General features: G+C 46.8%; 3 protein-coding genes across 3 annotated transcripts in view; 1 reads left to right on the top strand and 2 right to left on the bottom strand.

Moving 5' to 3' along the window:
* Positions 1-872, top strand: part of LOC104278881 (ceramide synthase 4-like) — a 9,825-nt gene extending 8,953 nt beyond the window's left edge. Inside the window, exon 10 of the mRNA XM_009876031.1 lies at positions 795-872. Within this exon, the coding sequence (XP_009874333.1) occupies positions 795-872 (78 nt within the window). The remainder of the gene's footprint in view (positions 1-794) is intronic.
* Positions 873-2,820: 1,948 nt separating this feature from the next.
* On the bottom strand, positions 2,821-5,898 carry LOC104278792 (kelch-like protein 24). The gene is made up of 4 exons (XM_009875918.1): positions 4,977-5,898; positions 3,738-3,961; positions 3,350-3,531; positions 2,821-3,127 (listed from the first exon to the last, which is right to left on the bottom strand). Exons 1-4 carry the CDS (start codon positions 5,896-5,898, stop codon positions 2,821-2,823), a joined length of 1,635 nt encoding a protein of 544 aa, XP_009874220.1.
* Positions 5,899-8,739: 2,841 nt separating this feature from the next.
* Positions 8,740-10,220, bottom strand: LSM7 (LSM7 homolog, U6 small nuclear RNA associated (S. cerevisiae); the record flags this gene model as incomplete). Its single annotated transcript, XM_009875806.1, has 2 exons — positions 8,740-9,004; positions 10,149-10,220. Coding segments are annotated over 2 exons (215 nt in total), but the record flags the coding sequence as incomplete, so codon positions are not given.
* Positions 10,221-10,837: the final 617 nt, after the last annotated feature.

Here is a 10,837-nt window from a genome sequence, read left to right as displayed (position 1 = left end):
GACAGCTTCTCAGGGCCTGGTTTGGGAGAAGAGGAGCCGGTCGGTGCGCCCGAAGTGCCGTGAGGAGGGAGCAGTCGGTTCAGGCTGGGGGGCAGCACTCCGTGTGTTGACACCTCTGAGGCCTGGGTGCGTTCCACAGGCTGTTCGTGGGTGCCAGAGTTTGTTTGGGGACCACCGGGAGAAACCTCGTCCCCAGAGATGGCCGTTCCCTGGCCTGCCTTGCTGGGGGAGGTGGGAAGGCTTTGGGGAATCTGCGGCCAGAAAAGAAACCCACCACAGTGTTGGTGTTACGCCTTCAGCTTACCTTGAACTACCCCCTCACTGAAGCTAAGTTAAGATTACGAAATATTTTTGTGGAGGAAATGACGGAGCACGCTCCCGTCGAGGACTGCAAAATGAAGAGACCAGACAATACACTCGCTGGACAAGTACGTGGGGACTTCCAGAGCTTCAGCAGTAATAAACTGCGTAGGAAAATACGCAGCATAACTACATGTGGAATAAATTCAAGCTTATTTTCAGAAGGTCACGCTACAAGAGCATTATTAGGGTGACAAAAAAACCAAACAACAGTCAAAGATTAGGTGAAGCTGTAACAAAGTCAACCTCTGGCAGTTTAAGTCACCCTCCCAATGTAGTGACAGTTTGCGACACTGGCTTTAAGGACGAGATCCCAGCTGTTATTTTAGCTGCCAGGTTAACACCCCAGTGCTGGGAGTGAGCACAGGACCAGTCCGCTCCGATGGGTACCACGCCAGGTCTTGCAGCGCATTTCAATTCTTTCTCTCCTACAGAAAAGAAAAGATGCCAGAAGCGACACCGAGGAAAGCGACAGGAGCGAAGCCGAGGATCTGGCAGAGGGCACAGAGTAGCGCAAAGCACCGGGAGCTGGGCAGACTCTTAGAGGCAGAGGTGCCGAGCAGGACCAGGGGAGAGGCCGGGCAGGGTCACCGATGGCTTCGCGGCACCTGCCTGAGGCATCATCATCCCGTGTCTAGAGGGAGGTGCATTTACAGCCAGTCAAGTCACTTTAGGAGACGTTTCCTTCACTACTTCTGTTGGGACCATTCTTTTTCTGCTACTCTATAAGCAATTATCCAGGGGGAAAAAAAGGGTTTAGCAGCTCAAGTCTCGCTATAAACAGAAGAGGGCTTGAACAAGCTGCTGAAGTTAGGACACCTACCTGTAATTCCCTCAAAATCTTCCCAGAGCTTCACGAGATAATAAATTACAACTGCTGAAAATTTAACCGACTTGCCGTTTCAGAAGATGCCGGCAGTCATTGCCAGCCACCTCGTGAAAGGACTTGCGTGCGAAAGACACTGGCTTAAGTGGCAAGTTAAGTTTTCAGTTTAAAACGGTCGGGCTTTGGGGAAGCATAAACCATTTTTCTGCGAATAAGGCCCAGCCTACTGTCGCTGTATGAATTGTACAGCAAAGCTCATGTGTCTGAAACCTTTTGCTAACTGAGTATCTACTGAGGGAGAAGGCTTCTAAAAATAAAAGCAACTGAAACTCTTCCAAATACACACTTTTCCACCAGAATTTAGTATAAATGGAAACTTGCCATAGACATGTATTCATTTTGTTGAGGTTTCCTTTTCAGAAGTGGGAGTGTGTTACAGTACTGACATTTTAATGGAATAGTTTGGGAGGTGGATGACTTTTCACCTTGTAATGTATTGTAGCTCATGTATTTTTTTTTTAATTTATAGGAGAACATTAAAGTCAATGTCAAAATGAATTACACCTAAACCAAAGAGTCTGTTTCACCTAGATTTCACATGATGCTTTTTTTAGATCATCAGAGGTTTTATTAGATCATCAGATCTTATGTCAGTAGGAAAATCTTCTCAGAAACTTGCTGGAGGTCTGACATCACTGCTAATGCAGAACACGCAGAGGACAGGTAAATCTATATGTACGTATGGAAACAACATACAGAAACCTGCACACACTGTCTTTAAAATACGTTTCCTACTCCGGCTTTGGGTGTGCTTCCAAGGGATCTGACACGTTACACAAATATTCGGGGAAACTGTTTCCGAGAAATATGAAGTGGTGGAGAATGAAGGATGGTGTAACCAGAACACACTGCTGGGAAGAACCAGCTCCCACATCTGGCCTATGCAAGGCAAAATATCAGTAAAGTCAGGAAAGACGTGCGAGAGAAAGGCAGAAGGAACCGAGTCACCATTCCCTGGAGGGATTTGGACATTCCGACGTGCAGGGAGCAATGCTGAAAGGCAGCGAGGCACTGATCTCCGTGGGACACCGGCCTTGAGAGGGACGTCACCCAGCCCCAACCTTGCTGGGAATGCAAGACCCTTCGTTAGGATACTCGGTGTAAGGGTTTGCCCAGGAATTATTTCACCCTGTCCATGCATCAAGGACTGTGCTTTCTTTTAAAGCCTCAAATGATACACAGGGATCTCAGCTTTTAAAGGATTTATGTAGCCTCTGGGGCACTGTGTTTCGGACTCTCCCAGTTGTTCAAAGGACAGAAAACCACAGTGGTTGAAGGCCAGAGCAGCCCTTTATTTAGCAGCAGCCCTGAAGAGTTTATGTGCCATAACAATGCTGACCACGGTTTCCAGTAATGACCTGCAACGTTTGTGTAGCCACAAAGGTTTCACGGGCTTTTTCTTCAGTTCATTTGCCAGATAGAAAAAAAAAAAAAAAGACCAAGTTACAAAGGAACAGATCTATTTTCAAAATTAAATACTTTCACAGATGAAACTTGATGCAAAATAACTCCCATCAGGTGTAGAGCACATGACTTTTCGTTTTTGGTTATGCTGGACCTGGGATCACTCATGCCTATGCATCAAATCTTCGCACGGAGACACACCCACGAATAGGAAGAGGGCAAGGCAGTTTGTTGTCTATGACCTGGCACATGTCAATGTAGGGATCAAAGAGCACTACAACGGGGAGGGCACTGTTTCCCTTCCTCTGTCCAAGGAGGTAAATCCGTCCATTCGCAGCACTGCATCCCATGAAGAACTTTTGGGTCAAGCATTCCTCATCCACCTGGGTCCATTCATCTGTCTCCACATCGAATCGAAAGGCTCCCCCTCCGACGGTGTACAGAGCTCCGTTCAGCGACGTGATGCAGAGGTCATACCTGGGAGGGAAAAAAGCCTTGATCAGAATCAACAGAAAGATCTGGCCCCTGAAATGTTCAGTGTGACCTTGGTCCTCATATCAAGAGGCCCATTCAAACAGAGAATTACAGAAGTGTTGGTGCGATGGGACATCGGGATTTCTCCAGCCCAGGCTCTTCTTGGAGCAGGACCAACACTAGAACCTTTCTTCTCCTGCCAGGTCCCAGAAGGTTATTTCTTACCTTGGAAGCGGGGAGAATGAGATGACATCCCAGCTGTCTGTCTCTATGTTCAGCCTTTGCACTCCATCGTATACGTGGCCGTTTTCATCCAGGCCACAGACCACGTAGATCTTGGTTCCCACGCTGACGGCATCTCCTCTCTCTACAGGTTGAGCCATAGGACTCATACTTTCCCACTCTGACTCCACCAAAGCCATGCGTTCCACGGCTGGGATTATCCCTTCGTCCGTGTTCCCTCCGAGCACGTACAGGTAGAGCCCCGCTCCCACGGCGCAGTGCCGTTTTCATCCAGGCCACAGACCACGTAGATCTTGGTTCCCACGCTGACGGCATCTCCTCTCTCTACAGGTTGAGCCATAGGACTCATACTTTCCCACTCTGACTCCACCAAAGCCATGCGTTCCACGGCTGGGATTATCCCTTCGTCCGTGTTCCCTCCGAGCACGTACAGGTAGAGCCCCGCTCCCACGGCGCAGTGGCTGTTGCGGGACTTCTTCATGGCGGGCCCCTCCAGCCAGCTGTTGTCCAGGCAATTGTAGACGAGCACCCAGTCCACACTGTACCACACAAACTCATCTCGGAAATATCCTCCTGTCACAAAAAGAAAGCTCCCTGGAAAGACAGCAGAAAAGCATCAGTTACATAAAGGGTGAAAGTTGCTCCTGAGATCTAGGCTTCTTATTTCTCCCTGGGCTCTACCAATGAATCACAGAATCATAGAATGGCCTAGGCTGGAAGGGACCTTAGAGATCATTTAATCCAACCTCCCTGTCAGGGGCAGGGACGCCACCTCTTGACTAGACAAGGCAACACATGGGGACCGAGCGGGAATCGAACCCGCGACCTCAGTGTTGTCATTGTTGTCAGCACCGCGCTCAAACCACTGAGATGAATCAGAGAATCATAGAATGGCCCAGGCTGGAAGGGCCCTTAGAGATCATCTAGTCCAACCTCCCTGTTTGGGGCAGGGATGCCACCTCTCGACTAGACCAGGCAACACATGGGGACCGAGCGGGAATCGAACCCGCGACCTCGGTGTTGGTCCTTGTTGCCAGCAATGCAAGATAAGCAGAGAAAATGACTGCTCGTTGTTTGCAGTATGTGATTCCTCATCTGCACAGGATGCAGTGAGTCCTTCTGGAACAGAATCATGGAAACAGTGGTTGGAAAGAACCTCTGGGGGATCTCGTGTCCAAACTTCCACTTGAAAGGGAAGCCATGGTATTGAGCCGTCTCAAAAGTCTCCAAACACGAACGCTTCACAACATCCATGGGTAAGTTTAACTTAATGGCAGCTATAAATCAGAAGTCACCATCTGTCAAAACCATCATGAAAGAGAAGGCAAAAAAAAAAAATTTGCTGCTTAAAGTGAAGTCATTAGAGTCACCCCAGATAAAGCTAATGTAAGGACTTCAATAGCTCCTGCTATACGAAAAGAAATATTCAGCGTTGTCTAACATTCTCCAAGGACTAAGTGAAACAAAACCCTTCTTCGAAGGAATACAGACAAGGTTTTGGCAAGGCTGAACAACGCAGTTTTACAAAAGCATCTGAGCTCCCTGCATTTGGGTCCCTGAGCTACAACTTCTGTTTGCATTTGCTCGGTCCCGCTTCTCTGTTAGTTACCTACTGCTGCCACCGCGTACTGGGTGAGGTTCCTGCGCTGCAGCGGAGAACAAGCCTGCCACGTCCCTGTTTTAGGTTGAAAGAGAAATAATTCTTGCTGTTCTTTGTCATGCTTTCCTCCCAGGACATATAAGGTGTCATAGCTCCGACCGGTATAAGGACACAGTTTCGTATTTTGCCAGCTGGGTGGAGGAGAGCTGTCTAACTTCTTTATTAGTCTGGAAAAGATATCTGTCTCTCCAGAGCGCTTGCTGCGTTTCACCAAGAGATCGAGGAAGGACAGACTTAGAAAAGCGACCCTGACTTTGCCCACCAAATCCAGGAAGTCTTCCTCTCTCGTTGTCGGGTCCTCCATTATCCACCTCATAACGCTGTCAAAAACCACGTCTTCTCGTGAAACGAAGAGGTCGTCGCTCGTTAGGAGCTGCATCAGCATTTCTTTGGGTAGCGCCTTAAATTCTTCCTGGCACATCACATCCCCCCAGTGCGTGAGAGCCACGTTCATAGCAGACACGTACAGGTCTACAAAGGCAAATTGCTGTGAGTAGGTCATCAGGCCCAGGCAGTTGGAAACATGCAGCTCTCTCTCCAGAAATTTCTCACACAAGAGTTTCACCCTGTTAAACTGAAAAAAATCAGCTGTTTCCAGTAAGCTGGTCACGTTTTCTTGCCCTATAAGCACTTGGGCTGTGCGAGTGAACTCAAGCAGTGCCTGGAAAGGCGCCGCATCGATCCCCCGGATCACTATGTGGTGCTCAGAGCTCTCTCTTGCCCCCCCAAAAAACATGGCTTCAAAATACCGACTGTGCACTGCAAGTGCCCTGCGGCTGACCTGAAAGAGTCTCTCTCCGACCTCAAGAATCGTGTCTGCAATCACTTCTGTCTGAGGGCGCAGCTCCTCTGGGTCTTGTGCAGGCTCCATGCTCGTTAAGTGCCACGCAGTTAATTTTAACTCAGCCCTTACTCATGTGAGGTCTCTAGAAACATTATCCCCCTCGCTAGGATAAACACAAGATAAGCTATTCTTGCCCTAAAAATAGATTATGTTTTCTACCCTCCTGCTTTGCTCTTCAGTCTTTCCTGCTTTCAGAGCAACAACGGCAGGAGAGCCGTATAACTAAAAAAAATCAGATTTAATTGGCGTCTGCTGTAGCAAGGTGCAACCACAGCAAACCAGGGGAGCTTTTAGCCGAGCAAAGAGCTTGAACCGCCAGAAGGAAAGAGGAGGAACAACCAAAACTTTCCTAAGCAGTAAATATCAAGAAGTTGTAGAAGAAACATTTACAAAAAATTATTCATTACAACACTTCATTTCCACACATCAGAAAAGTAGGAAAGCTCCAGACTTCCCCAGAAAAACCACTGATTTCCCCAAAGCCACATCCTTCAGCAGGTGAATTTTAATATCCAATTCTGGATTGCCTACAGGGGGAAGGAACGAGCCCCCACACAAAGCCAGGTGGCTGTCACATACTCAGTGTCAATGCATTAAATAAATCCAGACATGGCCCGAGCAGCAGCTCAGTGATTCCACACAATGAGCGTGTCCAAAGTGTTTAGACCAAGCTATTAAGTGGAGAGATTTGCACAGTGACCTCAGGCTGGTGCCCCTTATCCCAGAGCCCAGCCCAGCAAGGCTCAGGCCCGTTTCTTAGCTGAGTTCAGCAAGCAGGACGGTGCTACGTGCATCAAGGGCACTTTTTTTTCCTGGAGGTTCCCTGGTTTTGGAACAGAGGCTCCTGTGAAACTGCTGTTACTTACAGAGTCACATTTAAGAATGAATCCGATAGGAAAAGCACATTCACAGTTTAAAGTCAGCTATAGAATCATATGACAAGAGTCACAGATCAGGTTGGGTTGGAAGGGACCTTTAAAGATCCCCTAGTCCTCAAGCAGACATCTCCAACTAGATCCAGCTCAGAGCTCTGTCCAGCCTGACCTTAAATGTTTCCAGGGATGGGGCATCTATCACCTCCCTGGGCAACCTGTGCCAGTGTCTCACCACCCTCACTGCAAAAAAAATCTCATTTATCCAGCGTGAACCCACCTTCTTTTAGTTTAAAACGATTATCCCTTGTTCTATCTCTACAGACTCTGCTAAACAGACTGCCCCTTGCCGTGTTCAGAGTCTTATTTTCAGGTACTCAGCTCCCAAATATAACGCAGAAGCCTGCACTGCAGGAGGACAGCCAGGTATCTTGCACCAAAACTGAGCAACCTGCTCACCGAGCAGGAGATGCTGGGAACGGGCCCTGCTCCGGAGCTAATGCACTGCCCCGTCGTTTCAGGCAGATCCCTCTGTGCCCTCTGGATCTAGAATCTCCTCAGGAGAGCTCCGACAGGTCCCTTCCTGGCACTGCACTCGGAAAACAAGAGTGCAGAAATGGCTCAGAGTGTTACCGGCATCAACTAGCAACCTCCCCCCCACCTAAGGAACAGTTCAAGACTCTGCTCAGGCTGATGGCGAATAAATTCTGCTCCACACTCTAAATAAGGAGTCTCTTGCGTGTCGGATAAGTTTCATGGTGTTCCCAAAAAAATTACATTGGAAGGAGCAATTAACTCCTACCAGATTAAAATCTAGGAGGCTCAAGTTTACACAGGCAATACACCACACGAGACAGCTGGCCCCTAGTTTCGTGGCTTCCTGAAAGAGTCAGATGCCCGGAAATGTCATTTATTTACTTCAAGTTCCCAGCAGAGCTGACCCAGGAAGGGCTGTGAGCTGAGCACGGTGCCGAGCAGCTGACACAGCCTGTCCCCGGCAGGTTTTCTTGACAGATGCTCTCGGTGATTTCTCATCAATCTCTTGTCTCAGAGTGGAGCTTCCGATCCCGTCCCTCCTGATTTTCTTGTGTTTACACACCTCCCGATCAAATTGTGTTTCGATTTACATCTGCGGAGAACTGCAGTGTCAGCCATAGAGTACTTTTTCAGACCAAAAACCAGACATTCGGGAACAGACTGATTTGTATTTATTTACTCAAAACTCCTCAAATCTTACTATTTCTGCAGTATAAAAAAAACGTTTACTTACAAATCAAATTATAACAAACAGAACCACAAGCGGATAGCTGCAATATAAAAATACGCAGTATTTCCAGACACTGCCTGCAATTGAACATTAGGATCTTAAGTGTTCTTCCCCTAAAATTCCAAGTATTGAACAGATACTTCCGTAAGGTTTATGTCATTCGGCGAAGAATCATCCCAGAAGTCAGCCCAGTCCTTTTCCAGAAATGTGGGAGCCTTCTCACACACCAATCACAGCCCACAAGATGTGGAACAAGTGCTAGAAATGATCTTTTTTTTGCTGCTCAGCTTGTGACGAGGATGGCAAGGTACCAGGCAAGGGAAGCCTTGTTCCTGCGTGTGCTGGACCAAGCAGGCAAAAGACTGAACTCAACAGCAGGAAGATACAACACAAAGCTTCCCAGCCTTATACTGACACCTAAGAGGAAGAAAATCACGTTCCAACGTATTTAGGCTTTAGATTACTTTAGGTTAAATACACTCTTAATGTATTTCAAAATGTAAATAACGTAACCAATGTTCAGGGCATTCTTTCCTAATTTTATGTAGTTGTTTCAAATCCCACAAGATCAAGAGAGTCTCAGACAACTTCATGACAATATATTCTCTCCTGTAAGCTCTGAACAATGTAATTACACATTTGGGGGGGGGGGGAAGAAGCAGAATTTACTTCTTACATACCATGCCCCATTCTCTCATTATTTTGTGGAAAGTCACACAAAAATAGTTTTCTTTCACACTAACAAATACACATTCAGACTCCTCCCCCAAACCAGGAAGCTTCTCACACACTGACAGTTTTCTCCGATGATCTGCACCCTTGAAGTCCTCAGAGACGATCCAAAGCAAGCATTAACCATCCTGCTGCTGAATGAAAGGATTTGGAATGGCTTCCATTCCATCCTGTGGGCAAATAAGAACCACAGAAGTCCCTCTGCAGACCACAAGTCCCAGCTGACGCGTGTCTTCCGTCAATTTGTACTGATCATCTGGATCTGAAAAGCAGACACCCACAGTTACAACGGCATTGTTAGGAAGAGAAACCAAGCTCCAACTTCAAAAGGCACAGACATTCAGGTTTTCTCCAGGCACATCTGCGTCGTTTTGTTCAACACACGGACTATAAAAGTGACGCAGCAGTAACACGTGATGTCTTCAAAACATCGCTGGTTTACTAAGTTTCAAACTAGGGCAATAAAGACCTTTGCACGCAAAGCAGAACACACCTTTCAGAGAATTCATCTAACCAGTCATTTAATCATACCAATGATTAAAAGAAAGCTCCTGATACCATTTCAGATGCCATTATAGACAAACATTTTGGGATCGATGGAAATCAGAGAAAGATCCCGACTTCAAAATCCACCGAGTAGAGAGTAGCTGGTCCCTTCCCAGACAAGGCTGTCGACAGGAACAGACATTGAACGTACCAATGGCCAATTCTACCCTCCTCGAGATGTCAATATATTTGACAAAAATGCACTACACTCATCTTTTAAAACTCGTTTCTAAGACTAAAATTAAAGCTTCAGGTCCTTCCTTGTAAGCAAGGCAAGAGATTACTCTTCAGAAGTGCTGTTCTATCATATGAGAAATTTTGTTTCTGAGAGGAGAACAGGAAATGGGAGTATTTATCCTTGGATGGGGAAAAAAACCAAATTAAAAGAAAAACAACTCTACAGCTCTCTTAGTGCTAAGAAGCTACAGAAGGCTTTCGTTCCACAGAAATACAAAGACTGCATTTAGAGCAGAGTTTAAGACAGTAAGGTCCTAGTTCTTGCTGAGATGCTTTTCCTGCTTTGAGCAAACAGGGAACCCTTAAGCCACATAAACAAAGGCAACTGCCTTAGTGAAGAGACACACTACTGCATTCAAGATTTGGAGGACTAGAGCAGCAAATGAGTTAAAGAGGAGCTCAAGCAAGGACTACCAAGAACGCTCTACCACAGGGAATGTGCTTAATTTACCTTCTGATAGTCTTTTCTTTAAAGCTTAATTATCACAAACATGTTGCAGTTTGGATGGTGTCAACCTGTGGCTTCTGGTTATTCACTCAGAGAGCTGCAGGAATTTGTTACGAAAGCCACGCTCGAGGAAACAAACAAGGAAAAAGCTTTACACAGAGATCATATCACTTACCTCGCATATACTCAATGGTACCATCGAGCACAAGGTTCAGAAGAGGGTCGAATCCTTTCAAGACGCCACTTGCTGATGAAGACCACACACAAAACAATGATTAGAGACCAAACGCAGGTATAGAGCAACGCAAGACTGTGAGAAGGACACATTTGGTTCTCCAGTTCTGCTCCTTCCTTCAGACAAGGCCGTCAAGAAAATGAGACACATTTTAAAAGCTATTTTTTAAAAGCAAACAGACTTTGGTTTGGAAAAGCTTCTGCCAAGCATTTCCCACGCAGCAGCACGCCGTTAACTTTTAGCAGAGGAGCACGGTGCAGCTCGCAGCATCAGCCACGTCGGGATGGAGAGGTGCAGGCACTGCAAGCACGGCACGGGGAGAGCAAGGCAAGAGCCTCAGAAGCGATGAAAAGACACAAAGACATGAAAACAATCTCCAAACACGTTCAAGACACAAAAGGGGTGGCAGGTGTATTGATCAGAGCAGCCATGAATTTTTTTTAAGTGCTCCCTTGCCACAGGAAAAAAAAAACCACCAAAAGAAAAAAGACAGCGGAAGACAAGGAATGACTGAAAGGTGCGCGGATGAAACAAAAGTAAAAGTTGCAGCCAAGGGATTAATGGAAACGACAAAGATGAGCTTCGTGCTGGTCACAGCCAGGGAACTGCTGGAGAGAGCCCAGCACAGC

The sequence above is a fragment of the Apaloderma vittatum genome, unplaced genomic scaffold (genome assembly GCF_000703405.1).
Source record: "Apaloderma vittatum isolate BGI_N311 unplaced genomic scaffold, ASM70340v1 scaffold12700, whole genome shotgun sequence".
In the NCBI taxonomy this organism is placed as follows: Eukaryota; Metazoa; Chordata; class Aves; order Trogoniformes; family Trogonidae; genus Apaloderma; species Apaloderma vittatum.
The sequence above is the reverse complement of the archived record's forward strand: the minus strand, read 5'-3'. Positions and strand labels throughout refer to the sequence as shown.